Below are 27,579 nucleotides of genomic sequence, written 5' to 3' on the forward strand. Positions count from 1 at the left end.
CTCTCGTCCCGCCTCCTCCCTCTGCAGGCTTTGAGCTGGGTTTTGCCATGGCCAGCCCTAATGCCCTGGTCCTCTGGGAGGCCCAGTTTGGTGACTTCCACAACACGGCCCAGTGCATCATCGACCAGTTCATCTGCCCAGGACAGGCCAAGTGGGTGCGGCAGAACGGCATCGTGCTGCTGCTGCCACACGGCATGGAGGGCATGGTGAGCACCCCCGCCCCGCGGGCCCCGGAAGCTGGTGTGGCCGTGGCAGTGCGCCCTGTCCCCGAGGGCCAGTGTCAGGTCCTGCTGCACCTCTGCCGAGAAGCAGGAGTGCCGGCTCACGCACCCCTGCTCTCCTCGCTGTGGAGGCCCCGTGGGAGACCATCCCAGGACAAGGCGTTGGAAACCCTGCAGAGCCGGGGTGTGGGCCCCTCCATGCTCTGGAGGAGGGGACGGGGTGGAAGAGCCAGCGGGTCAGTGCAAGTCAGAGTTTTTCAGACCAGAAGTGACCTGAGTCTGTTAAGGAAGAGACGTGGCAAGTGCAGCTCCCACTCTGCAGAGCTCCCGAGATGTAATTTTTGTGTGTGGTTCCAGGGTCCGGAACATTCCTCCGCCCGGCCGGAGCGGTTCCTGCAGATGTGCAATGACGATCCAGACGTCCTGCCGGTGAGCGGGCTGGCGGCAGCGCACGGGGCCTCGGGGTGACATGCGGGCGGCTCCTGCCGGGCCCCGGAGTGAGAGTCCCCATCCCGCTGCTGCGTGAGGAGCAGCTGTCTGCACTGGCTTCAGGCAGACGCCTTAGAGGAGGGAGCTCGGGCGGCTCTGGGCTGGTGCGATGGAGCTGTACGCCTGGGCACGGTGACCAGGGATCTGTTTCTATAGCAAATCCGACTGGCCCGTGGTAGAACCGGGTGCAGGGGTGGCCCTGGTCTGCAGAGGAGGGGTGGGATGGAGTGGGACAGAGAACCCGGCGCGTGAGCTCCTGGCGGGGTCCCCGGGGCAGCCCCGAGGTAGGGGCTTAGTCTGCTGGCCTCCGGCCTGTCCCTCGAGCCACAGAACCTGGAGGAGGCCAATTTCGACATTAGCCAGCTGTACGACTGCAACTGGGTTGTGGTCAACTGCTCCACGCCCGGCAACTTCTTCCACGTGCTGCGGCGCCAGATCCTCCTGCCCTTCCGGAAGCCGGTCAGTGCGGGGCGCCCCTGCTCAGCGGGGGACGGGCGTGGGAGCGGGTGGTGCGTGGTGGGTGGTGGCGCTCCGGTCACGAGGAGGGGTGCGCAGGGTCCCGGCCAGCAGGCTCCGGGCAGGGTATGGAGTAGTGAGGAGGAGGCTGTGTGAAGGGCCCTGGCCCTGGTTGAGGACCCCACGGAGAGGCTGCGGGCTCTCTCCCGGGCACAGGGTAGGGGCCCCGAGGCTCAGCGGCCTAGGACACGTCCTGGAGGAGCACGCGTGCAGCCGAATGGGAAGCAGCGTCGTCCGGCCCCTCCTGCCCGCGGAGCTGGAGGCACGGTACCAGGTCCGCAGCCTGGAGGCGCGCAGGGGCCATCCTCGCCATCGGGTCCCCGGGTCCATTGCGGGCTGTGCTGCTTCCTTCCAGCTCATCATCTTCACCCCCAAGTCCCTGCTGCGGCACCCCGAGGCCAGAACCAGCTTCGACGAGATGCTCTCAGGTGGGTGTGGGGCAGGCTGCCGCTCCGTGGGGCTCAGGGCCTGTACCCCAGGGTCTCACCACCGCTCTTGCCGCCTTCCCGGTCACTGGGTGAAGACCAGTGACCAGCACAGCCCACGAGTCGGGGCTTGCCTATGAGTTGCTCAGCAGGTGCATCTTGTGCCCCCCCAGGTCTGCGGCCTTCACCCAGGGCGCCCCAGGCCTCATTTAGAGGCGGGGAAGCAAGCCTGAGCTCAGGGTGCCCCCCGCTGCCCGGCCGCTGCTCCCAGAGGGCGTCCCCTGGGGCCTGCAGTGTTGAGACCCCACCTGGACGGCGGGCCGCGGACACAGCATGGAGCGGCCCCACATCCCTGGGCTCCCTGGGCCAGGGGAACCCACCTCTTCCCGGCCGTGGAGCCCCCTTAGTCATCAGTCACGGTGAAGCGCTCCTTGGTTGGTTTATCGTTATTGTGCTGGAATCACATAAAATTAAAACGTCAGTGTTTCTGCGTGTGCGGCCCGTGCGCGTGACGCGTGCCCCCACAGCGGTGCGGCCGTCTCCAGAGCTCCCACTTTCTGCGCTCAGAGGTCCCAGGTGTACACGCGGCAGGTGGCCCTGGGTCTGCTCGTGCACCCACGTCACGTCCTCCAGGGCCGCCCACGTCACAGCAGCTGTCAGGACGCCCTCCTGCTTTAAGCTGGACGAGAGCCCAGCGTGCGGATGAGCCTCCTGTGTCTGTGTCCATCGGAGGATGTCGGTCGCCTCCACTTTGGGCCGGTGAACGATGCTGCTGTGAGCGTGGGTGTGCGGGGTCCCTTCGAGAAGCCACATTCGGTTCGTTCGCGTGTATCCCAGAGGAGGAACTGTGGGCTCGTGGGGTGATTCTGGCTTTAGGTTTTGGTGGACCTCTGTAGTATTTTCCCCAGCAGCCGCGCCTGTTTCCCTACCTGCGCTCGCAAGGGTTGCGGCTTCTGCACGTCGTGTCGGCCCTTGGTTTTTCTTCCTGACGGCCGTCCTCCTGCCCCGGAAGTCCTACCTTGCGGGGGTTCCGTACCCGTTGACGAGCAGTGGGGAGCCTCTTCTCCTGAGTCTGCTTTGGAGAAGTGTCTGCTAGTCCTTTGCCGGATTTTCAGCCGCGTTGTTTGCATTGTGGAGTTTTGGGAGCTCCTTCTGTGTGCCGGACCCGAACCTGACATCGGCTCGGATGCAGCTGCTTCTCCCATTCTGTGTGCTGGCTCCTTTGTTTTCTCTTTTTTTTATTTGAGAGAGACTGAGTGACAGGGAAGGGCAGGGGCAGAGGAAGAGGGAGAAACAGGCTTCCTGGCGAGCAGGGAGCCTGATGCGGGACTCAAGCCCTGGGACCATGACCTGAACCAAAGGCAGAGGCTTCACCTTCTGAGCCACCAGGTGCCTTCCCAAGCCCTGTGTTGTCTTTTCGGTGCACAAAATGTTTAAAGTTTCATGAAATCTATTTTCCCTTTTGTCGCTGGCCGTCGGCATCACTTCCAGGACATCGCTGCTGCCTCCACTGTCACGACACGTTTGGTGTATTTTCCTCTAAGAGTTGGAGCGTGGCAGCTCGTGTGTTGGAGTCGTTAGCACATTTGGGGTTAATTTCTGTGTGATGTGAGGGTCCCTCCTCTGCAGATGACGTCCAGGTTTCCCAGCATTCACAAGAAGGTATCCCTCTTTCCCCACCAAGCGGCCTGGGCTCCGTGTCCATGGTCTGCGTGTCTCGGTGCTGGGGCCTCGTGGCCCCGGGCGCTGTGGCTCTGGGCCAGGTTCTAAAGTCGGGGACCAGGCCTGCAGCTTCACTCTCGCGTTCTAGGGCCGCTCTGGCTCTTCAGGGTTCTTCGAGATTGCACACATTTTAGGGCGGATTTCTCTGTGTCCGCAAAATACGTCACTGGGCTTTGGGTCAGACTGAATCCCCAGCTCGCTCTGGGGGCAGTGGACGTCGTGGCTGCCACTTCCTGCCCCCGGGGAGCACAGACACCGCTCTCTGTGCTCGTGTCTTTCATTTCTTAGGTGGCGCGGGGCGGCAGGAAGGCAGGGTCTCCCCTGTCTTCGTTTATTCGGCATTTGTTCCTTTTGACGCTGCCGCAAGTGGAGTTTCTTACTTGTGTTCGGGTCGGTCTTTGCCGGCGCGCAGAACCGCATCTGAGCTCTGAGTGTTGACTTGTATCTCGCAACTTTGCTGAGTTCGTTTATTCTAATTTGGGGGTTTCCTACACACCAGATTGCATCATCCACACACAGATAATTTTATTTCTTCCTTTCCATTCAGAGGCCTTTTGTCTTCTCCCCCAGCGGCTCCGGCTGGGACTTCCAGTACGAGGCCAGATGGGGGCGGTGACGGGGGCCTCCCCGTCTCTTTGCTGATCTTAGGGGAGAAGCTCAGCCTCGTGCCACTGAGTAGGACGTTTGCTGGGGCCTTCGTGTCTGGCCTTCCTCCCGTGGGGACAGGGTCCCCTTGGCACAGACGTGCATGTGCGCGCCCGTCACGGGGGAGACCCTTTCCCGGGTGCCGCTTGTGGGGTGCAGCTTCTTGCCTTCGCGGGGCCTGGCCCTGCTGGCAGGACTCCTGAGTACTTGTCTGGCCATGCGGAAGGCGTCGGTGTTTGCGAACTCATGGGGAGTCTGACTGAGTGGTCGGTGGCCCTGGTCTTGCGGGATAAGCTGTTGGGGAAGAAGGAACTGGAGCCACTTGCGGTCCGAGGCTGGCCTGGCCTGCTGAGCACTGTGCACGATGTGTTGCTCGAGGTTCTTGGTCTGGGCGGATTCGAGGGCATCTGGGGCTGGTGCACTCCAGCAGCTGCGTGTCGTGGCGTCAGCCTGAGTCACGGCCCTGCCTCGGGGACCCCGCCCGTGCACAACAGCCGCAGGAGGGCCCTGGGTGTCCTCCACCAAGTCCTGAGGGAAGCCCCGGCCGCGGGGATTGTCTCGCAGGAACCCACTTCCAGCGGGTCATCCCAGAAGACGGCCTTGCCGCCCAGAACCCGGAAAACGTCAAGCGGCTTCTGTTCTGTACGGGCAAGGTGTACTACGACCTCACCCGGGAGCGGAAGGCGCGGGGCATGGCAGAGCAGGTGGCCATCACGCGCATCGAGCAGGTGAGGCTGGGCGGGGCACAGCGCAGGCCCCCAATGCCCCTCCGCTTCCGGGGCCTCCTCCCGGGCTCCCCGCACGCCCCTCCTGACCAGAGCCCCGGCTCTCTCCGCAGCTGTCTCCGTTCCCCTTTGACCTCCTGCTGCGGGAGGTGCAGAAGTACCCCAACGCCGAGCTGGCCTGGTGCCAGGAGGAGCACAAGAACCAGGGCTACTACGACTACGTGAAGCCCAGGCTGCGCACCACCATCAGCCGTGCCAAGCCCGTGTGGTGCGCGTGCCCAGGGGGCCGGGAGAGCCAGGAGAGCCACGGGGCTGGGAGAGCCGCGGGGCCGGGAGAGCCAGGAGAGCCACAGGGCCGGGAGAGCCGAGGGGGCCAGGAGAGCCACGGGGCCAGGAGAGCTGGGAGAGCCACGGGGCCGGGAGAGCCGGGAGAGCCACGGGGCTAGGCCCTCCGTGGCTCGGCCCTCACCTGCTGTCACTGCTCAGGTATGCTGGCCGGGACCCCGCCGCCGCTCCAGCCACTGGCAACAAGAAGACCCACCTCACGGAACTGCAGCGCCTCCTGGACACGGCCTTCGACCTGGACGCCTTCAAGAACTTCTCATAGACGCCGCGTGGGCCACTGCCCTCCACAGCCACGGCCACCCCTCGCTTCTCAACTAAAGAATAGTGCCTCAGCGCTGCCCACGCCTCTGCCCATCCGCTGCACCACGCTCCCCTTCTCTCGCTTACCAGTTAGGCTGCTGTCCCCGTGTGCTTGGCTGCCCCCCGCGGCCAGAGGCCCCCCGGCGCTGTGACCTCCGTCCAGCTGGGCATCCTTCGTGGAGGCCACGGGGAGTGGGAGGAGGAAAGGAGGCCCCTGCAAGTGTCCTGGGAGGGTCAGCTGTGCCCCCGCCCTCCCGCTGCCCCCATAGGACCAGCCTCACGTGGCCTCGAAGGTACCAACTGTCCTGGTCACCCAGCACGGCGGCTGCTGCACCTGGACAAGGTGGCCGCCTCTTCCCACCCTGAGCACCAGGCCCTTCAGAGGGAGCCGTCGCTGTCCAGACTTCGTGGGGTGGGCTGGGCTCCGGTGGGGCTCTCCCTGCGCGGGGAGCCGCTGCACTGCTTGGGGCAGCTGGCAGGAGGGGCCTGCACCCGGCCTGGCACAGAGAGGGCAGGTCCGCTCTCTGCAGCGTCCACTCCCGCCGCTCAAGAGGGTCCCAGCCACATGTGGGGACAGTGCCTGCTTCACCCACCTGGGGCCTGGCGGCACTGGAGCCACAGGGTGTGGTGGGGCTCAGGGCTCACTGCCTGCCTCCCGCCTGCCCATCCCATCCACTCCGACACCGTGGAGACGGAAGCGCTCTTCTTTGTGCCGCCGTGCCTCTGCTGGTCAGGAGCGGGAGAGGAGGGCTGGGCCGAGGGGCAGCTGGAGGAGAGGGGTCCTTCCCTCACCTATCACAGGGACAGATCTGATTTATTTATTTTGGTTAAAAAAAGAACAAAAACAACTGTGCATTGCATTTGGCTTGACCCATAAACGAAGTTACCCTCAGGCTTGTTTGTGCGTCCTCCTTTCTGGCCACCCTACCCCCTTCCTGTCCCCCCAAAGGAGCTGGCCCAGGCCTCCCCACCCTGTCTGAGAGGCAGCCCCTCACTGCTCGGCCCTGTGCCATGGGTGCAAGTGGTGCCTGGTGCACCCCGGTCCTGAACCCCCCTGCTCCCCGGCCGGTCTGCACCCCTGGTAGCCCACACAGCTCCTCAGACCTCTGCCGGGCACCAGCCATGCCAGCAGGGCCCCTGGGGGCCCAGTGTCCCCTCTTAATAGGAGCCTCGCCATCTTGAGCCCACAGCACACCATCCTTGGCCTGGGGGGACACTCAGGGAAAGGCCTGGGTGTGGACATAGGGGCTGGTGTCCACCGCATCCTCTAGGTCACACCTGGGTCCCTTGTCCTTGGAGCCTATTTGGAATCTCTGGTATGTTCTTCGTGCTCCCTGCAGCTTACCCAAGGGTCCTCCAGCTCTGGTAGGATGATGGCCATGTGTAGGCGGAGCTGGGCATGGGGGCCACCCAGGCTCAGGCCTCAGTATTTTATTTTTTTTAAAGATTTTATTTATGTATTTGACAGAGAGAGATCACAAGTAGGCAGAGAGGCAGGCAGAGAGAGAGGGGGAGGCAGGCTCCCTGCTGAGCAGAGAGCCGGACGCGGGGCTCGATTCCAGGACCCTGAGATCATGACCCGAGCCGAAGGCAGAGGCTTTAACTATCTGAGCTTCCCAGGTGCCCCATCTTCAGGGACTTCTTATGTTGTATTTATATATAACATCTAAGGTTTGGGTTGTACTTAGCAGGATGAATAGGAAGAGTATATGTCCCCCATCTTGCCAGACTTAGGGTCTCCATCACAAAGTGTTAAGAGTACAGACTTGCCTGAGCCACCGACCCAAAGGAAATAAGGGAAAAGTCATGTGGAAATCTGGGAAAGGAGCAAAGGTATGAAAAGACAAGGAGTTGGAGAGGTTTGGGGGTCAGCAGGTGGCCCAGCATGGGCCGAGCACGGAGAGTCCCCGAGGTGAAGGTAGGGGGTCCCTGGGCAGAGCATGCGGCCATGGGCTCTGAGAAGTGATGCATCCCACGCTGAGCTACGCTTCAAAGGGCGCCCTCTGCTGGCCGAGGGAGGGAGAGGCAGGGAGAGGGACCATGGCCCGCTGAGGCACTGGTCACCACTTCTGCACAGCGCTGTGTGGGAGTCCTAGCCAGGGCAACTGGGCGAGAAAATGAAATGAAAGACAGCCAGACGGGAAGGAGAGAAGTAAAACTACCTCCATCTGCAGATGATACCATCTCATATAAAGAAAATCCTACAGAATCGATTTTCAAAACTATTATAATTACAAAATGAAGCAAGCTGGGTTGAGTGTACAAGGTCATTACGTATGAATCTATGTATTTCCTGACCGTGGCAACAGACAGAATGAAAATGAAGCTAAGATTCCACGTACAGGGGCGCCTGGGTGGCTCAGTGGGTTAAGGCCTCTGCCTTCAGCTCGGGTCATGATCCCGGGGTCCTGGGATCGAGCCCCGCATCGGGCTCTCTGCTCAGCAGGGAGCCTGCTTCCTCCCCTCTCTCTGCCTGCCTCTCTGCCTACTTGTGATCTCTCTCTCTCTCTCTGTCAAATAAATAAAATCTTTAAAAAAAAATTTAAAAAAAAGATTCCACGTACAACAGCATCAGAGAGAGAAAGTGCTCCAGAGTAATTACCAACAGCGTGTGAAACGCTTACTCTGAAGACAACTGTTGTTCAACAGGAGAGGCGTCCCACGTTCACGGATCAGAGGCCCAATGTCGTTAACACGGCGCCACTCTCAAAACATCTACAGGGGGCGCCTGGGTGGCTCAGTGGGTGAAGCCTCTGCCTTAGGCTCAGGTCATGGTCTCAGGGTCCTGGGATCGAGTCCTGCATCGGGCTCTCTGCTCAGCAGGGAGCCTCCTTCCCTCCCACCCCAGCCTGCCTCTCTGCCTACTTGTGATCTCTGTCAAATAAATGAATAAAATCTAAAAAAAAAACAAACCCTGATCTACAGATTCAACATAATCCCCATCAAAGTCCCACACTTTTCTGTAAAAACTGGCAAGTTGATTCTAAAATTCACACAGAACTTCAAGAGACCCAGAATATCCAAACCAACCTTGCAGAAGGAAAACAGTTGGAGGGCTCACACTTCCCCATTTCAAAACCTACGGTGCAGCCACAACAAGGTCAGTGAGTGCCGGCATGAGGACCGACGTGGAGACCGATGGAATAGGACTGACAGCCCAGAAATACTCCTTCCCTGATGCTCCACTGATTTTCCGCACGGGCGTCAAGACCATTCAATGAGGGAAGAAGACTGTTTTCAACGAATGGTGCTGGGACAACTGATTCCAATAAGAAAAAATGAAGTTGGACCAGTCATTTACACTCTTTATTCAAAAATTAACACAGGGACGCCCGGGTGGCTCAGTCAGTGAAGCGTCTGCCTTTGGCTCAGGTCATGATCCCAGGGTCCAGGGCTTGAGCCCTCAGTCGGGCTCTCTGCTCAGCAGGAAGCCTGCTTCTCCCCCTCCCACTCCCTGCTGTGTTCCCTCTCTCGCTGTCTCTCTCTGTCAAATAAATAAATAAAATCTTTTTTAAAAATAAAAATAGAGGGGCGCCTGGGTGGCTCAGTGGGTTAAGCCGCTGCCTTCGGCTCAGGTCATGATCTCAGGGTACTGGGATCGAGCCCCGCATTGGGCTCTCTGCTCAGCGGGGAGCCTGCTTCCTCCTCTCTCTCTGCCTGCCTCTCTGCCTGCTTGTGATCTCTGTCGAATAAATAAATAAAATCTTAAAATAAAAAAATAAAAATAAAAATAGAAACTAATACGGGGGCACCTGGATGGCTCGGTCAGTTAGGCGACTACCTTCGGCTCAGGTCAGCATCCCTCTCCCTCTGCCCCTCCTCCCCACACACGTTTTCTCTCTCTCTGTCTCTCTCAAATAAATAACTAAAAGCTTTAAAAAAAATAAAATTAAGAGCTAATACAATTTACTAAACCTGGGGGTAGGGTCTGGGGTGAGGCCTGGGTGGATGGGGCCTGGGGTGGGTCAGCCCACATCTGACAGGGGCTCCTGGCATGGCCCCTGGGCACAACCTTGCAGCCCCGCGAAGGCCCTGCTGGGCTCCCTATCGCTTATGACGTGGATCATAACACACCTGTGAAGGAGGCGGTGATCCACAGTGTTGCAAAGAATTTTACATCGTGGGGCACCTGGGTGGTTCAGTGGGTTAAAGCCTCTGCCTTCGGCTCAGGTCATGGTCCTGGGATGCCAGGGTCCTGGGATCGAGCCCTGCATCAGGCTCTCTGATCAGTGGGGAGCCTGCTCCCCGCCCCTCCCCCGCCGCCTGCCTCTCTGCCTACTTGTGATCTCTGTCTGTTAAATAATTAAATGAAATCTTTAAAAAAAATAATAATAATTTTACATCATTTTACCGAAGTTACAGATAACATATCCTTCATGCCATTTCTTCATACCTTTGAAAAGTCTCAGCCTGTATTTCCAGCCACGCATGCTTTGCGGGCTCGGTGTACCCACGGGAGCCCTGGCGGCCCGTCCGAGGTGCTGCCCCCGGGCAGCCTGCTCCCGGACGGCCTCCAGAGAACAGGGCACTCCCCCAAGCAGCCCCAGTGTCACCCTCGGGCACCCACCCCCAGGCTGCGTTAGCACCCCGCTGACCAGGCCCCACCCAGTGTCCCCGCTCTCTGTCTCCTCTGACCATTTCCCCAGACTGGTCTTCTGGAGTTTTCTGAGTCCAGGCCAGCCCTGGAGGCTGACTCTCTGTGGACTTGTTGTGATTAGACCCAGGTGAAACATCCTGTTGTCACTACCACTGGGACTGGGAGTGTGGGGGGGTCTCTGTCCTTTCTCTCACCATGTCACCAAGGGCACGGATGTCAGCCGCACCCATGCTCGGTGAGGCTGACTTGGTCCTTTGGTTAAGGTGGTGCCTGACCCACATCTTTCGTAAAAGTACTTTCCTCCACTCCTGACAAGTTAATTAGTGGCCCGGAGGAAGAGCTTATACTCAATAAATGTATTTTGTTGTTGGGTTTTTTGTTTTTTGGGGTTTTTTAGAAACTATGTTTGCTGGCTGGGTGCCTGGGGGGCTCAGTGGGTGAAGCGTCTGCCTTCAGCTCAGGTCATAATCTCAAGGTCCTGGGATAGAGCCCCAGTCCGGCTTCCTGCTCAGCGGGGAACCTGCTTCCCCCCCGCCCCTCCCCCCAGCTCATCATCTCTCTCTCTCTCACGATTTCTCTCAAATAAATAAAATCTTTAAAAAAAAAAAAAAGAAAAGAAACTATGTTGGCATCATGCAACTTTGTATCCTGTTTTTCACTTAGCAAGTCGGGAAAGTCTTCTCATACCATTAAACACCTCTCCAGACGCAATCTGACGCGATCTGACTGGGTTTCCAGCCCATGGAGGTATGTGACAGCCGTGTTACCCACGACGGTAGAGCTATGAGCTACTGGTGGAAGCTCTGGGCCGCCAGGACTTCTGTGCAGTTCTGCCGGCTGCCGTGTTTTCCACAACAGTATCTGGCAGAAGCTCGACAGAGAGTTTGAAGGAATGAACACAGCTTGAGTCTAGATTTTCAATAGCCCAGGTAAGGCTATGGCAAACGTCCTTGCCCATAGTCTTCACGTTTATTTCGGAGGATGCGTTATAAGAAAGGACACATTTATGTGGATGGAGCGAAGGAGTAAGGGTACGAAGTCACGCATTAGGCTGTAACCTCCAAATTGCAACCGTACGCGGAGAAGCACTTGGGAGAAAAGAGACCAAAAAATGAACAGGGATTAAAACTCAACACTTGGATGATGAAAGGTCACGACTGATTATGAAAGTTCCTCCATATTTTCCACAGAAGAACACCTGTAGGCAAAGAAGTGGCTGCTTTCTCTTTCTCAAGCTAGTTCTGCAAGTCAAGAAGCGAGAAAACTGTGGGTGCTTAGCAGCCGTTCGTAATAACTGAGTGTCTGAGGTGACAACCAAGTGCAGGTTTTGGTCACATTCAGAGTATCATGTCCCCTCTGATGTCACATTTTAAAAAAGATTTTGGGGGCGCCTGGGTGGCTCAGTGGGTTAAAGCCTCTGCCTTCGGCTCAGGTCATGATCTCAGGGTCCTGGGATCGAGCCCCGCATCGGGCTCTCTGCTCAGCAGGGAGCCTGCTTCCCCCTCTCTCTCCCCCTGCCTCTGCCTACTTGTGATCTCTGTCTGTCAAATAAATAAATAAAATCTAAAAAAAAGATAAATAAATAAATAAAAATAAAAGGGATTTTGTCCAGCTGCCGTGCACCAGGAGACAGTCCGCAGGAACGGAGTCCCACGCTCACGCCTTCTGTTGGCACTTAAGGGAGTGGGCCCGCGTTTCTCCAGCGGGAGGTTCAAGGGGTGGGAAATTCCTTCTCATGCTTGTAGACGCAGCTGTCAGATAGCAAAGGGAGGCTTCCCATTCTATGCAGTCCTAGAAGGCTTTAGGAAGGCATATTTCCCCAGTAAATAGGGGAGACTTTTCTAACGGTCCGTATGGTCAAAGATGAAAACACTGTAGAAGAGGCTGACACCAAACGGCATCTCGGCATCTCGGAAGGTCCCTGGGGCGGCGGTCACACTGGGGAGAGGGCAGAGCCGCCTGCCAGTCCCAGGCCCTGGACCTTCATGAAGCCACTCCTGGCCTCCCGGAGGCAGAAGAGCGTCAGGGTCCCGCGGTTCCTGCTCCCCCCTTCATGCGGGCCAGCTCTCCATAGAGCCTTCCCCCAGCCTACACTCGCCCCACCCTCTGGCCTTGTTTTCTTTGTCGTCCTTACCCGGTCCCCCAAGGACACACTGCAACTTCTCGTGCCTCCGCTGGGGCTGAGGCCCGGAGCAGGGCTCAGAGCCCAGACCAGAGCCTGGCACACAGCAGGCCCCATACCCAGCGAGCGGACGGCTCTCGGAGCAACAGAGCACAGGACCAGCCGTTCTTAGGGGAGGCATGTCCGCAGTGCCGAAAACGCTGGCGAGCCCCGAAAGGACAGCGGACGCAGCAGGCGCGGCCCACCCGCCCGACAGTGTCGGCGGCCTGGAGGAGGACGCAGCCCCGGCCCCGCCGCACGTGCGCGGAACTCGAGGACACGGGCCGTCCCAGGACGAGCGCTGCGGGACCCCCGGCTGGGAGCCGAGCCCGAAGGCACAGGCCCGAGGCGACCCAGACAGCGGTGAGGGCGGCCGGTGCCGCGGCCCCGCTGCGCCCGAGACGCGCCCCGTCCCGTGCCCGCGACCACGGACCATACAGGCCGAGCGCGGCCTCCCTGAACCGGCGGCAGGAGCGCACGGGACAGCTGACCGGGCGAGAAGGGGTCGGCGGGGCAGACAGGACGCCTCCACCGCCACGGCTCAGCCGCGACCCTGAGGCCCCGCGGCAGCGACCGTCCGCCCAGCTTTCCCTCCGGGCCCCGCCCCTCCGGCCGGCCTCCCTCGGACAGGTCCCGCCCCCGCCAGGCCCCGCCCCCCGCGACCGCCCCCTTCCGAAGGTCCCGCCCCTCTGGCCGGCCCTCCTCTGACGGACTCCGCCCTCCGCCAGGCCCCGCCTCCGACCGGGCGGCTTCCACCGGGCTCCGACGCCCTCTTCTGACAGGCCCCGCCCATCGGCAGGCCCGGCCGCGGCCGCCCGCCCCCGCCGCTCCATTTGGCCCCGCCCTTCCATCAGGCCCCGCCCCGGCGGCTAGCGAGCAGGAAGCGCAAGGGGCTCCGCAGACGCGGCGTTCGGAAAGGTGTGGAGGGGGCGGAGGGCGCGGGTGGTGGTTCCCCGCCGCCCGCGCTGCCTGCCTGCCCCCGGCCGGCCCGGGCCTGCCGTTCCGGCCTGCGCAAGCCCGCGGCCGCCCCGAGCACGCACGACTCCGGCTCGGGGCTCCACTGCTCTGGCCTGGGGGCGGGGCTGGCGCGCGGCGTCATGCATATGCATGAGCGGCGCGGCGGCTCCATTGTGCCCTCGGAGCGGGCGGCGGCGCGATGGCGCGGGCGGTGGCGGCAGCGGCCCCGGGGCGGCGGGCGGCGCGGAGGGCGGGCTGAGCGCATGGAGCGGCGCGGGCCGGGGGCCGCGGCGGCAAGAGGCCGGGCCGGGCCAGGAGGAGGTGAGCGGGCCTGGGGGCAGGGGACGGGTGCGGGCGGCGGGGGCGGCAGGTGCGGCAGGTGCGCGCGGCGGGCAGGTGCGGCGCCCGGGGCCCGGCGCTGCGGCGCCTCCACCGGGCTCGGGCCGGGTTGGAGGCGGCCCCGCCGCCCACCTGCCGCACCTGCCGCGTGCGCGTCGTGCTCTTGGGCCCACCGTCCTCGTGCGCGTAGGGCGACCCTCACCTGAGCCTTTGTTGGGGCAGCCGGAAGCCGGCCGAGCGTCCGGGGGGTGTGCGCGGCCCCCGCGACCTCCTGAGCGGGGCGGGTGACCCGGGGCCCTCGCCCCACCTGGCTCCGCCGCCTCCACGCCGCGCTTGGCCGACGGGCTCGCCTTCCGGGCTGGTGCTGGGCCGTGCGCTCCCACCGGCGAGGCGATGTGGGACCCGCGCGGGTCTGCCCCGGGGGCGGCAGACCTTTCAGCCTCCGGCCGTGGTTTCCGTGGGGACACCCCTTTCCCAACCGGACGTGCTTACGCCCAGGCGGGAGGGTCACCTGCTCCCCGGACCTGCCCCCTTCATCCTCCTCTTTCTCCCTCTGCGCTGTCCCCTGCCGCCCTCCCTTCTCCGCTTATGACCTGCTCCCTCCCTGCCTTGGTCCCCTTTCCCCGCTGCCCTGCTCCCCCTTACCGCCCCCTGACTTGCTCTCTCCCTGCCCTGCTCCCTCCCCCCATCCTTCTCCCACCCTGCCCTGCTCTCTTCCTGATAGTTGCAGAACACCCGTGGCCCCCTCTGTAAGTCAGTTGTGTTATCTGAGATCTCACAGGGACATACACAGAACATGTGACTTGGTCTGTAAGAGGGTGGTGGATGTAGAGAGGGTGAACACAGACTCACCCACCAAATCCTGGTGTGCTAGAGCCAGGGGGCCTCTGTTGAAGGGGCTCGAGAGGGGTAACAGGATCCCGGAGGGGGGGTCTTAGCCTCACCCTGTGGGTACTGGGCCTGAGGATTTGTCATGCCCAGGGGCTCGCTACAGGCTGGGAGTAGAAGTCAGGGTGGAGAGGAAGGTAATGAAGACCAGGCAGCCAGGCCTCCCCCTGAAGCATCCAGCGGTAGCTGCCCCCACTACAGGGGTCAGGGCTGAGAGTGTAAAGGTGGGCATGTGTCCTCCCCTTTCCTCAGTCCCAGGGTGGCACTAGGTACCCGTTGTACACATTGTAAACTGAGGCTTGGAGCAGTGAAATGCTCTAGCTGCTCTCTGAAGTGTCCCGCATCTGGTCTTTGGGTAGATGCTCATTCGTGGGGGTTTGGGATGAGTGTTGTGACCTCACATGGAGAGCGTCAGGACTTCAGCTCCCTGAGCATGTGAGTCGCCGCCTTGTGTCCTCCTGCCTCCCTGGAGCCATCATTTCCACCCTCTCAGAGCCCAGTGGAGCCCAGGCTCCGGTGTCCCTCTGGTCGGAGACTTTCCCTGGAACCACGGGCTCCCTGCTGCCAGCGTCCCTGCTCTGGGACTGTGGAGTAGGCCTGTCCTCCTGAGGTCAGGTGGCTTGTCATGGGGTGTGCTGCTCCTGGGTGACCAGGCAGCAGGGACGGAGTGGAGGTGGAAGAGGGGTGACCCACATTAAGGTCTGCCTCTCGTTGGGACGCAGGAGACTGGGTGTAGCTGCTCTGAGCCCCTGGGAAAGAGGGGTCGGAGTAGTGAGTTTTCTATAGCTCTTTTTCTGGAGGAAGATGTGACCTGACCCACAGAAAGCCGTGGGGCCTTCTAAGTATGCCGGGTTCTGCCCAGGGGTCCTGGCTTCCTGCTGGAGCTGCGTAAAGGAGAGCCTCTGGCCGCCAGAAGCCCCCAGAGGCCTGCTCAGGCTTCCTTGCACGCGCGCACACACACACACACACACACACCTGGGCTTTCCCAGCTCTGCCTTCCAGGCCTGGAAGTGAGAAGAGGGTCTGCGCTCAGACATCCACTCTCCCTCTGTCAGGAGCAGAGGGTCACGGAGAGTGTAGATCTTCTCAGGGAGGAGACCAGACTTGGTCTGGCAGGAAGTCACACACACACACCCATACACACCCATACAGCCACACGAGCAGTCAACTCGGGGAACTGGAAACATCTGTGGTCTCGTTCACAACAGAGAAGTCTTGGGGGTGGAATTCCCCCGACCCATGGGACGTAGGAGTCTGCTGGAGACCCCAGGCCCCTGGAGTCCCCACCCCACCCCCGCATCCCCCCCCCCCCCCCCGGCTCTCACACTGGGGCGCCTGTATCAGCAGCGTCCTCGCCCATGGACCCATTAGAAATGTGGTCTTCAGGCTCCAGCCCTGCAGGTGAGGCTGAAGTCCCGGAGCCCACGCTGGGGAAGCGGGAGCTCGGAGTGGAGCCCTCCAGCCCCAGGGACTCTGGCCACTGCTTGTGGGACCAGAGCGGGCCCAGCCAGGCCCACCAGCTTGTGGGGAGGGATGGTTGCCATGGGCCTCCCTGTGGAGACAGCGGGCCGGGCGGTGGCGGTTCCTTCTCTGAAGTTTAATTTTGGGGGAATTTTGGATTCACGTGTGGCTGTAAAAAAACAACCCTGTGTCCTTTACCTGGCTTCCCTGGTGATGCCATCTTACAGAGCTGTAGGACATGTCCCAGCAGGAGGCCAGGTGGCGCCAGCTGAGATACAGACACGGCCTTCCCCACCTTGTGTTCACACCTGTCTCCCTCCTCCCCACCTGGCGGCATGCCCTGCGCTCTGGTTCTGGGATTCTGTCATCTCGGGAGTGTTACGTAAAGGGAACCCTACGTGTGGAACCTCCCGGGACTGGCGTTTCCCACACAGCATGGTCCCCCAAGATCCCTGCAGGCTGCTGGCAGCATGTACACACAGGTTCTCCTGTGACCGGACGTTTACAGTTCTCGGAGATGAATGTTCAGAAGTGCTATCTCTGGTTCATGGGGTGGCTTCGTGCTTTGTTTTACGGGAAGCCGCGGAACTGTGGTCCAGAGCGGCTGCCCCCGGTCTGTTCCCAGCCACCGTGGGGACGAGGTCCGGGTCCCCTTGCCCGGCCGGCGCTGGCATTGTCCTAGTGGCTCCAAGGGGGTGCAGCCAGGGCTCCCAGCGGCTTTACTCTGCCCGTGCCTGATGCCCCTGATGTTGGACCCCGGCTCCGTGGATTGGACCCCGGTTCCGAGCACTGACTCACTGTCCCTATCGCCTCATCGGTGAAATGTCTGTTCTTCTGCCCAGTTTCTGGGTGGGTTTTTTGGGTTTTTTTGAGTTTTGAGTTTTGAGAATTGTTTATATATTCTAGATGCTAACGCTTTGTCAGGGACGTGGCTCTCGAAGGCAGTGCCCGGTCCGGTCCGTAGCTTCATCCCGTCTGGGCTCTGCAGACAGGCTCTCTGTTTGCTCTTCTAGGACGTGTGCTTTCGGTGTGTTGTGGGAGGGCTCTCGGCTCTGGATCCCAAAGATTCTCTCCGGGGTGTTTCCAAAGGGTTTACAACTTTGTGCTGGACATTTGAATCTGTGGCACATTTTGAGTTGATTTCTGTGCGCGACGGGAAGATTAGGGTTTGGTTTTGTTTTGTTTTTTGCGCGGGAGTCCAGCGTCTCTGGCACCTTGTGTTGAAATGGCAGGTTTCCTCCAGTGCATGTTTTCTGTACCTTCGTCAGAGACCAGCTGGTTCTCTGGTCTGTTCCACTGACCTACTGGCGGGTCTGTCTATCCGTACCTCCCACCCCCATCCCCATCCTGGAGTTGGACCCGTAGGGACCAGTCTTCCCTTGCTTGGTCATGTCCTGGCTCCCACGCTTGCCTCTGCCCAGAGTCCAGGGGTCTAGAGCCTTCCGGACCCACTGACCCCCGCTTTTTCTGGCCCCTTTTCCTGAATGGGGCCTAGTCTGGTGGGGAAGGGAAGCAGAGCCAGCTGTGAGGTGAGCAAGCCCACTTGTCTCTCCCTCCCCTCACCCGGCCCGGGCCCTGCCATGCTGCAACTCCGGGACACACGTACCTCTGTGCTCGGTGGGGAAGGCTCCGGATCGCAGTCCCCACTGCACCCCTTCTCCCCCAGGTCCCCACTGAGGGACCCACCCCCCACACCCCTCCAGGACTGTATTTCCAGAGGACGTGACCTTCTGGAGGTGCCTGGGCAGCACTCAGGAATGTGAGTCTCGGGGCCGGGTGGGTGCTGGAGCCACTTTCTCACTCCTGTGCCGAGGTGGCAGGACTGAGACATCAGAGGTTAGCGTGGCCCAGGTGATGTGTCTGTGTGCATGTGTGAGGCCTCGCAGCCCCAGAAAGGCAGCGGTGCTCCGGGACAGAACATCAACGTCCAGAGGTCCCCACCCAGGACCCCCAGGGTACCCCCTGAGGACCATTGCCAGCCTGTGTCTGTGCTGAGACCAGGCAGAAGCACGTGTGGACGTGGCCCCAGCCGTGCCAGCAAGGGTCTGGACTTGCTTTTGGGGGTGTTGGAGGATGTGAGTGGCCTAGCCCTCAGTCACTGGTTTTTCTGAGACAGTAAATGGGAGAGAGTGAGCCTCACGGGGTAGGAGAAAGCCCCCGGCAGGGCACACGGGTCCTGCAAGCGTCCACTGGCCCTGCTGCTGTGTTCCCATTGGCCCCTTGCCATGTCCACGGGCACCTGTCAGCCCTCCACCCGTGGCTCTGTGTGTGGATCCCTCCCCTTTTGGGAACCCTGTCCGGTGGGTCAGGTCTGCCTGCCTGGCCTTGTGCCCACACCAGTCCCAGATGGCACCCTTGGACCCCAGAGCAGCCCTTCGGGGACTTGCTGCAGCAGCAGCGTGCCATCCTGGGCAGGGGGGAGGGCGGAGGGTGGCTGAGCTTGCTCCCCCCGGTTACCAGCGCTCCTTCTGCAGTGGGCAGGCCTCGGAGCGTGAGCAGATGGTGCCCCCGGGTGCTCCTCTCCAGCCTCCTCCCTGGCTCTGGCCTTGAATTGCCCCCTGGCACTTTCTTGGGGGCTTCAGGCAATCGGGTCCCAGATGCTCCCTGACTCTTACAGATATCCAGGCCTTTGTGTGGGAGGGCGAGCGTGGAAGGTATTGGGGTTCAGAAAGCCTGCTCCCAGAGCTGGTCCAGGTCCTGGCCAGAAAGGGTTAATTCTGGCTTCCAGGCTGGGGTTTGGGGCTGAGGCAGGCAGAGGATGGGCAGGGCGGGCAGCGCAGGGCAAGGTGGCCCTCAGATGCCGGTGTCACCCTGCCCTCCCTCTGTCAGCACAGCGCCGGGGGGCCTGGTGCTCAGGGCTCCCTGTAGGCTGCCGACAGCCCCCAGCTGCTTCTCCGCTGATGTCCTCCCTCCTGTCCCAGCAGCCAGAGCAGCTGAGTCCCACGTCACCAGCAGTGAGGACCACTTCCTGCCACCTACAGACCTGGCCTTTAGGCTGCTCCAAAGCCAATGAACCCCATGCACCCCGTGAAACCCGCCCTGCCCCCCACGCCACACGGGTGAGTGGGGCTCCTGCTGTGCTCCCTCCTCAGGCGGCAGGGGTGCGGGCCTGGTGGCGGGGCGGGACCTTGCTACTCCTGCGCTCAGCCTCCCCAGCAGGGCGCTCCTGACCTGGGCCTCTGACCCGCCTCTCTGCTCACAGTGATGGTCCGTTTGCTTACGAGGCAGTGCCTTGGCAACAGAGCGCCACTCAGCCCGCGGGATCGCTGTCCGTGGTCACGACCGTGTGGGGCGTCGGCAACGCGGCCCAGAGCCAGGTGAGCCCGTGCCTGGCCCCCCCCCCCCACCCCGCCGGACCTCAGGGAGACATGGAGTCTTCTGGCCTTCATGCCACTCCCGCCCTGCCTCCCACCCTGCTCTCCTCCCCTCACCTCTGCCCTCTGCCTCAGCCCCACCCCCCGCCCCCGCCCCCGCCACCAGGCCTCTCCTTGGAGCGAACGCATGAAGTAAGTTGTGTGGGTGGTGCTCACCGGTGGTTCTTGTTCTCCGTAGGTTTTGGGGAACCCCATGGGCCCTGCAGGGAGCCCCCCCGGCGGCTCTGTGATGCCCGGCGTGGCTGGCAGCGGCTCTGCCCTGAGCTCCCCACAGTGCCTTGGACAGCAGGCGTTTGCTGACGGCACCACCAGCAAGGGCTTCGTGCCGCAGGGGGTGTACGGCCGCGGGGGCTACCCTGGCGGCCCCGGCTTCTCCGCTGGGTAAGCAGGACCCCTCCCCTGGCTGCGCTGCTGGGGGCCCCCCCCCAGGGCTGTGTGCACGCGGGCGGAGCCCCAGGAACTACCGTGTGGCTCCCCCCAGGTGATGGGCGGCAAGCTCTGCTGAGCCCGGCCCTGTGTGTCTCCCGCAGGTATGCGGGCGGTCCGGGGGGGCCCGGGGGCCTGGGTCTGCCCTCACATGCCACACGACCCTCCACCGATTTCACCCAGGCGGCGGCGGCGGCCGCGGTGGCTGCTGCTGCGGCCACCGCCACGGCCACCGCCACGGCCACCGTGGCCGCCCTCCAGGAGAAGCAGAGCCAGGAGCTGAGCCAGTACGGAGCGGTGAGGCCTGGCCGCTCCCCCCGGAGCACCCACATGTGCTGGTCTGGAAAGCAGGGACCGGTTGGGCAACCAGGGTCAGGGTCTGGGGACGGGTGTGTAGTGAGATAAAGTGGGGGGCAGGGGGGAGGCACGGTGGGGGTCCCTGGGTGGCACCCAAGGTTGGGGGTTGGCCTGAATGGCTCCTGTCTTCTCTTCCCAGATGGGGGCTGGGCAGGCTTTTAACAACCAGTTCCTGCAGCACGGAGGTCCCCGGGGGCCCAGCGTCCCCAGCAGTATGAACCCTGCCGCCGTGGGAGGGCTGCTGGGCCCCTCTGGCATGAGCCCCATGGGCATGAACCCCACCCGGGCAACAGGCATGGCACCCCTGTATGCAGGGCAGCGCCTGCCCCAGCACGGGTATCCCGGGCCTCCCCAGGCCCAGCCGCTGCCCCGACAGGGGCTCAAGAGGGCCTACTCCAGTGAGGTGAGCGTCCGGACCACCCTCGTCCCAGCTGCACCCAGAGCCGCGGCGGGTGCGGCCGTCCGCGGGAGGGAAGTGGCCACGCCTGATGGGGTGGGCGCCGCGTCCTCCCTGGGAGCTGGCTTCCCCAACGGCCGTTGCCCTAGCACAGTACCCCTTCTGTCCCTCAGGTTTACCCCGGGCAGCAGAACCTGCCCGGAAGCCAGTATGCACCTGGCGCTGGGCAGCCTCCCACCCCTTCCTCCTACCCTGGGCACCGGTTGCCCCTGCAGCAGAGTGTGGCCCAGGCCCTGCCCGCCGCCGGCCCTGCAGGATTGCACTACAAGGTAGGGTTGGGCCCTCTGGCCCATCGCACCCCGCGGGGCCCTGTGCTGGGCCCTGGCCAGGCTGACGAGGGAGCTGGCCCAGAGGGATGAGAGTGAGCGGGCAGCCCGGAGCTCTGCGGGGGTCCCAAGCAGTGCGGGGATCCAGTTCTGAAAGGATCCTCTGCGGGATATGTGTATCTGCTCAGAAAATCGCTGTAGGGAGCGGGCAGTGGGCAGGCCCCCAGGCCACTTGAATGTGTTTTAGGGAACAGTGACCACATATCCTCTGCTTGCTGGGGACGGGCCCATCGGGGGTATGTGGGGAGGAGGAGGTGTGTTTTTTTGTCCTCTCCCTGGCTCTCCTGCGACCCTTCTAACTTGCGGGGGTGAGTAGTCTGTCTCTGTTCCTGGAGTAGTGATGTCGTAAATTACTGTGAGCCTCTTGTTGATTACTTGCCGGAGGAAGAGAGCGTCCAAAGAAGAGACTAGAGGCCAGTGTCCCTGTGTGTGGTGGGGGTCCTGCCCCCAGCCCCTCCTCGGGTTAAGTGCGGGGGCCAGGCCGGGGCCCTGGGCGCATGCACTTTTCTCTCCTGCAGCCCACAGAGCAGTTCAGCGGGCAGGGCACCAGCTTCAACGGGGGGAGCGTCAGCTACAGCCAGCCTGGCCTGAGTGGGGTACGGGCAGATGGGCGGGAGGCTCACGGGGTGGGCCCATGGAGAGAGGGCGCCCAAGCAGGATGAAATTGGGGGTGCCCAGCCAGAGCCCCCTGGGACTGCCCCTGCTCTCTTCTGTCCTCACTGTTCCGGCGGGCACTCCAAGAACAAACTCCACCCCCCACCATTCCACCTTGACGGTTTGCTCGACCCCACAGCCCGCCCGTTCCATCCCTGGCTACCCCAGCTCCCCACTGCCGGGGAGCCCCACGCCGCCCATGACGCCCGGCAGCAGTGTCCCCTACATGTCCGCCAGCCAGGAGGTCAAGTCTCCCTTCCTGCCCGACCTCAAGCCCAGTGTGAGTTCCTTGCACCCATCACCCCCCGGTGAGTGTCACCTGTTCTCAGCTTGCTTGGGCTGGGGTCCTCTGGGGACCTGGAGGTTGGGGGCCCACACCCCCGTCTTTCACCCATAGACGTCTTAGTGGATTTTTCAAGGTGTGGATCTTCTCTCTAGAAAGACACGCGTGCACACGAAACTCTGGATCATTTTAGGGGGTCTCTGCGTCCCTTGAAGTCTTCTCCCAGCTAGGGACCCCCTGGTCCGGGGTAGACCGCCAGAGCAGAACCTGAGGTCCTAGAAACCTAGCTCAAGCGTGGGGATGGTGACGGGGGTCCATTCACACCTCCGCAGCCTCCCACCCCTCCCGAAAGCACCAGCAGCACCCTCTTTTACTGGGTCTGGGGCATGTTCTCCAGTCATAATTTAGGGGACCCTGGGCCAGGTGCCTAAGGCAGGATGGAACAGTGGGATCCCAAGATCCTGGGGCCCTGGGGGAGATGCTGCCCACAGCCCAGCCCCGAGGTGGGGGAGGAGGGGCCCTGCTCCCTGGCCCGCATCCCTGCAGTAAGGGGTGTGTGGGGGGGTGTCCTCCGTGCCCACTGCTGGCTCACGCCAGCATGGCCCGCTCCCAGGCAGCGGCCCCTGTGACGAGCTGCGGCTGACCTTCCCCGTGCGCGATGGGGTGGTCCTGGAACCCTTCCGCCTGCAGCACAACCTGGCCGTGAGCAACCACGCCTTCCAGCTGCGCGACTCCGTCTACAAGACCCTAATGCTGAGGTGAGCTGGCGCCGGCCCGGCGTGTGGCCCCAACCCCTGTCCCCGCGCCCCCGCCGGCCTGTCCTCACTGTGCACCTGGCCCGCGCAGGCCTGACCTGGAGCTGCAGTTCAAGTGCTACCACCACGAGGACCGGCAGATGAACACCAACTGGCCGGCCTCGGTGCAGGTCAGCGTCAACGCCACCCCGCTCACCATCGAGCGCGGCGACAACAAGACCTCCCACAAGCCCCTGTACCTGAAGCACGTGTGCCAGCCGGGCCGCAACACCGTCCAGATCACGGTCACAGCCTGCTGCTGCGTGAGTGCCCCCCCCGCCGCGTCAGCCCGCCCGCCCCCCCACCCCGCGCCTCATCTCCCGGCCCCACAGCGTGGAGCCGCCTCCCTGCTTCCCGGTGAGGCCCACGCAGACGGACGGGGCGTTCCTGCTGACCCCATCTCCGCACAAGGAGGCTCAGCAGGCCCCCCCCGCCGGCTGCCCATCCCAAAAGCCTCGCTGGGACTCACCAGGGTGAAGAGGGGCAGCCGGGCGCGCCCCAGCTGGCTCCGGGGGCGTTACAGGGCTGCCGTAGGCCAGGGGCTCCCAGATGCCGGCGTTCTCCCTGGCGGTGGCCGGCCTGCGGCATGGGGGCTCCAGAGCAGGGGAGGCTCCCGGCCGCAGTCCTGACCGGCCCCTCCCGCCGCAGTCGCACCTGTTCGTGCTGCAGCTGGTGCACCGGCCGGCCGTGCGCGCCGTGCTGCAGGGCTTGCTCAAGAAGCGCCTCCTGCCCGCCGAGCACTGTGTCAGCAAGAGTGAGTGGCCCTGCCGGGGGGCCGGGGGAACAGTGGGCGGCCCACATGGTCCTTGGGGCTGTGGCGCCAGCGGCAGCCCCTGCATCTAGCCTCTGCCCTATCAACACCAGTAAAGCGCGACTTCAGCAGCGGAACCGTCCCCGGCGCACCCGGGCCCAACGGCGAGGACGGCGTGGAGCAGACGGCCATCAAGGTGTCCCTCAAGTGCCCCATCACCTTCCGCAGGATCCAGCTCCCTGCCCGCGGCCACGACTGCCGCCACATCCAGGTGGGTGGTCCCTGTGGAGCTCTGCTGGAACTTGTGACTGTGGTTCTCCGTCACACCCTCCCCTGTCTCCGAGGACAGTCCACTCCCCTGCATTCACGGGGTTTCCTCTCAAAAGGCGACAAGGCCGCGGGTGTGGCCCTCCCGAGGCCCCAGGAGGACCCCTCGGATCCCTGACACTCCGCCACGGGGTCTCCTTGGACACTGCGTCCTGGACGTGGCCCTTCAGCACAGATGCCCAGGCCTTTGGCCTCGTGGCATCCCAGTCCCCGTGAGGACTGTCTGTTAGGAAGGGCGCCCCGGGGAAAGCCTGGCACGTGTGGCTTCTCCACACGCGAGCAGATCAGCCCAGAAGCACGTGGCTCGATCGTGGGGTGCGGCCAGGTCACTCCCGGCCCCCGTGTGAGAAGCCACCTCTCCTGCCCCCCACAGTGCTTCGACCTAGAGTCCTACCTACAGCTCAACTGTGAGCGGGGGACCTGGAGATGCCCCGTGTGCAAGTGAGTATCCCTGAGACGCCCTCACGGCGGCCCAGGGTACAGGGTGGTCCTTGTCAGAAGCCATCCGCTCCCCCCTGCAGCACCAGGAAATACCCAAGTCAGGTTCAGTGGTCACAGCCCAGACGAGGATGCTGTGGCTCAGGGCAGAGACGTCACACGCGGGATCCCCTTCCTGAGGGGTCACCTCCCACGGGGTGGCCTCGGGCACAGTGACGGAGCGGAGCGGTGACAGGCCTCCTAGCCCCATCCTCTTGGTTTCCGACAGCAAGACGGCGTTGCTGGAGGGGCTGGAGGTGGACCAGTACATGCTGGGGATTCTCATTTACATTCAGAAGTAAGTGTCCGCCCCTCACCCGGGCTGCGGTCGGCAGCGGGCAGCCCCAGGATGGCTGGGAGGCGCCCCCCACCCCGCTGCTCTGCCATGGCCGGAACCCACAGCCTCCCCCCTAGCCCTGGGCCCATGGAACGTGCCGGGTGGCCATGAGCCTTGGAGGCCAGGAGAGGCAGCAGGACAGCTGGTGAGTAGCGCGCGTGTTCCCGGCCAGCTCTGACTACGAGGAGATCACCATCGACCCCACGTGCAGCTGGAAGCCGGTACCCGTGAAGCCCGACGTACACATCAAGGAGGAACCCGACGGGCCCGTGCTGAAACGCTGCCGCACCGTGAGCCCCGCACATGTGCTCATGCCCAGCGTCATGGAGATGATCGCGGCCCTGGGCCCCGGGGCTGCCCCCTTCGCCCCCCTGCAGCCCCCCTCGGCCCCGGCCCCTGGCGACTACCCTGGCCAGGGTGAGTACAGCGGGCTGGGCCTGGGGACGCAGCTGCTGCGGGCAGACGGTCCGTCCTCTTCAGACCGCTGCAGTGCTACCACATGGGTCCCGCACCTGGGGCCTCCTGGGGATGTGGCCGTGGGGGTGGGCGGTAGCTGAGGAGCAGGGACCTTCTGCCAGCTTGCTTCTGGGGCCTCTCTGACCACACGTGTGGGTGTATTTGGGTGAGGCGGGTCTCAGAGCAACGTCTGTGATGAGAAGTGCCCTTTTCTGTGAGGTCTGGCACTACCTGCGGGAGACCACTGGGGTCCCCCCTGCCCGGACCACTCCACCAGCGTGAGCCCCCAGGCCTCACCCAGGACCGGCTCTACTCTCAGGTTCCAGCTTCCTGGGACCTGGGACCTTCCCTGACTCCTACCCGCCCACCACACCCAGCACCCCGGCCCTTCCTGAGTTCACCGCAGGGCTGCCCCCCAGCTCCTATCAGTCTGACCTTCCCAGCAGCCTCCTGACACCAGAGAAGTCTGCCCCCTGTCTCCCAGGGCAGGTCAGTGCCGGCAGAGGGTCGGGGGGCCAGCTTCCAGGGAGGGGGGCCCAGGGCCATCTGACCAGGTTCTTCTCTCCTTCCTCAGATGGCACCAGCGGGTCACCTGGACCCGTCCCACAACCCCGGGCCACAGGGGCTGCATGCTCCCAGCCTTGGGGGGCCCCCAGGGCCCCAGCTGCACCATCCAAACCCTCCCCCAGCATCCCGGCAGCCCCTGGGCCCAGGGAGCTCGGGCCCCATCGGCGAGCTGGCCTTCAGCGCGGCCACAGGCGTGATGGGGCCCCCCATGTCTGGGGCGGGGGAGGCCCCGGAACCAGCCCTGGACGTGAGTACGGGCCCCATGCTGGGGAGCACGTGGGAGCTGGGGCTGGGGAGGACGGCATGCACATCGTCCCCAGGGTCCACATGCTTCATAGAAGGGAGAACGCCGCCGCCCCAGTGACTTCCAGAGCCAGGAGAGCTGGGCAGGTAGTATCAGCCCCGGCGAGGAGGTCGGGCACCTGCCGTAGCCGCAGGGTTGGCTCTGGGAACTGTCGAGCGCCCAAGAAGACTGGGCTTGGAACTGACCACACCGGCTCGGGGTGCGGGCTTTCCTGTCCAACGCCCCTTGCTGGGTGAGCCAGAATCGGTGTGTGAAACGCAGGTAACCGTCCTCAACCCGAATAACCCAAACTCCCTGAAGTTCATGCTGAGGGAAGTTAGAGCCACTCCGAATAGTGAGTCGCGGGCGCCAGCGAGCCCACCCCCTGCACTGGCCCTGCCGGCACCACGCGTCCCTGGCTGGCCTTGGACAACCCATGTGCAATGATTCCTGCTCAAAGAGCGGCCTCCGGCAGGGGGAGGCCCTGTGCAGGCTGAGGGTCAGGGTCCCGTGCAGGGCTGTGGTGGGTCCGAGGCCGGAGCCGCTGATGGCTTTGCTTTGTCCCCAGCTGCTCCCAGAACTGACCAACCCGGAGGAACTGCTGTCCTATCTGGGCCCGCCTGACCTCCCCACAAACAACAATGACGACCTGCTCTCTCTCTTTGAGAACAACTGATCCTGTAGACCCCACCCAGCCAGTGGGGTCGCGCAGGCAGACATCACCGTGCCCCGCCCCTCCCCACCTGTGGACCCAGAGCCAGGGCCGGGCCAGCTGCCTGGCCCCTGACACTGGAAGCATCTGCGCTAGGTGGGAGGGGGCCGCGGGTGGACCCCTGAACCCCCCTCTCCAGTGCAGAATGGGGTTCTACTAGATGCTCAGCCCCGCCCCAAGCCACCGCCTGGCCCCACTCCCACCCCAGCTTTGCCCCGCCCACACACACCTGCTACCCTGGCCTCACGCTTTGCCCCGGTGCCCCCGGTCCTGCCTGCTCCCACCAGCCTGCATCTTGTCCAGCACTGACCCTTCTGTCTCAACAAGCCCTTTGCTCACGGGCGAGGAGCAGGGCTACTCTCTCCTGAGTCCGAGCTCGCAGTGGGAGTGGGACCCTCTTCCCACTGGAGGCTCCAGGCTAAGGCTGCAGGGCGGGGCGCTCGAAAGCACAACGATGTACATAACGCAGGGACACTGCGGGTGTGGATGGCCCGTCCCTCCAGCGGGGGTGGGGTGGCCGAAAGCTTTGGCCCAAAGGGCTGGGCTCGGAGACCCGCTCTGTGTACAGATTCTCCAGCGGGCTGCTCCTCCGAGGTCCCCTTTTCCGTGAAAGTGAAGAATCAGTCCCGCTGTGTTTTTTAAAACTGCCTTTCCCGTGTCCACTCTGAGGCCAAGCCAGGTGGGGGAGGAGGAGCCACTGCCCCCACTGGCCCAGGGCCGAGTTGTGTCCCCTGTCTGCCCATCTCTATTAAAGGACTCCCTCACCGCGGGCCTGCCGGGTCCCTCCTTCGTGCTGGCCTGCGTTCCCCATGTGGGCGGGGCTCAGTTCCTAGCCCAGACCCAGCTGTTCCCGCCTCATGGTAAATTTCCCTGTCTCTGGAATTTTCCAAGTTGGCTTCTGCCAGAGAACTATTTTATGAAGTGTCACCAGGGCCAGGAGACACATCTGCCACCCTGTCACCTTGTGTGGGTGTGCCTGGGGCAGGGAGCCTGCTGTTGAGTCGGGCCTCGGGAGGGACCAGGGCTGAAGGCCGGGCTGGCTCCAGACAGCAGCTCCAGGAGACCCATGGAGGGTGGCCCTGGGCTCCTGGGCCTGCACAGCCCCCTCCAGCTGTGTACCAGCTGCCTGGGTGGCCTTTCCCTCCTGGCCCAGCAGGAGAGGCTGATGCGCCTTTCAGGGGGGAAAGGGGGGTGGGGTCCAGGGCAG

The 27,579-nt window shown here is 63.0% G+C and overlaps 2 protein-coding genes across 7 annotated transcripts in view; both read left to right on the forward strand.

Moving 5' to 3' along the window:
- The window catches only part of OGDH (oxoglutarate dehydrogenase), a 50,911-nt gene extending 44,631 nt beyond the window's left edge, over positions 1-6,280 (forward strand). For all 3 annotated transcript variants that reach the window (XM_047694589.1, XM_047694591.1, XM_047694590.1), the window contains 7 exons: positions 28-206; positions 579-650; positions 1,041-1,169; positions 1,582-1,654; positions 4,583-4,746; positions 4,857-5,011; positions 5,230-6,280. In XM_047694589.1, coding sequence (XP_047550545.1) covers positions 28-206; positions 579-650; positions 1,041-1,169; positions 1,582-1,654; positions 4,583-4,746; positions 4,857-5,011; positions 5,230-5,350 — 893 coding nt within the window. In that variant the 3' untranslated portion in view covers positions 5,351-6,280. The remainder of the gene's footprint in view (positions 1-27; positions 207-578; positions 651-1,040; positions 1,170-1,581; positions 1,655-4,582; positions 4,747-4,856; positions 5,012-5,229) is intronic.
- Positions 6,281-12,930: 6,650 nt separating this feature from the next.
- ZMIZ2 (zinc finger MIZ-type containing 2) lies at positions 12,931-27,143 on the forward strand. 4 transcript variants are annotated; one of them, XM_047694698.1, is made up of 19 exons: positions 12,931-13,064; positions 18,716-18,850; positions 18,994-19,108; positions 19,344-19,546; positions 19,696-19,888; positions 20,088-20,351; positions 20,519-20,674; positions 21,250-21,327; positions 21,525-21,693; positions 22,282-22,426; positions 22,515-22,725; positions 23,111-23,216; positions 23,327-23,484; positions 23,914-23,981; positions 24,247-24,315; positions 24,527-24,771; positions 25,130-25,299; positions 25,385-25,624; positions 26,229-27,143. In XM_047694698.1, the coding sequence occupies exons 2-19, from the start codon at positions 18,801-18,803 to the stop codon at positions 26,334-26,336; spliced, it is 2,748 nt and encodes a 915-aa protein (XP_047550654.1). In that variant the 5' UTR covers positions 12,931-13,064; positions 18,716-18,800; the 3' UTR covers positions 26,337-27,143. The 4 variants fall into 4 exon arrangements, with proteins under 4 accessions (XP_047550654.1, XP_047550653.1, XP_047550656.1 ...); XM_047694697.1 differs by lacking the exon at positions 12,931-13,064 and adding an exon at positions 13,317-13,424; XM_047694699.1 differs by lacking the exon at positions 12,931-13,064 and adding an exon at positions 13,409-13,424 and having other exon boundaries at positions 18,713-18,850.
- The last annotated feature ends 436 nt before the right edge of the window (positions 27,144-27,579 follow it).

Source organism: Lutra lutra, chromosome 11 (genome assembly GCF_902655055.1).
Source record: "Lutra lutra chromosome 11, mLutLut1.2, whole genome shotgun sequence".
NCBI lineage: Eukaryota > Metazoa > Chordata > Mammalia > Carnivora > Mustelidae > Lutra > Lutra lutra.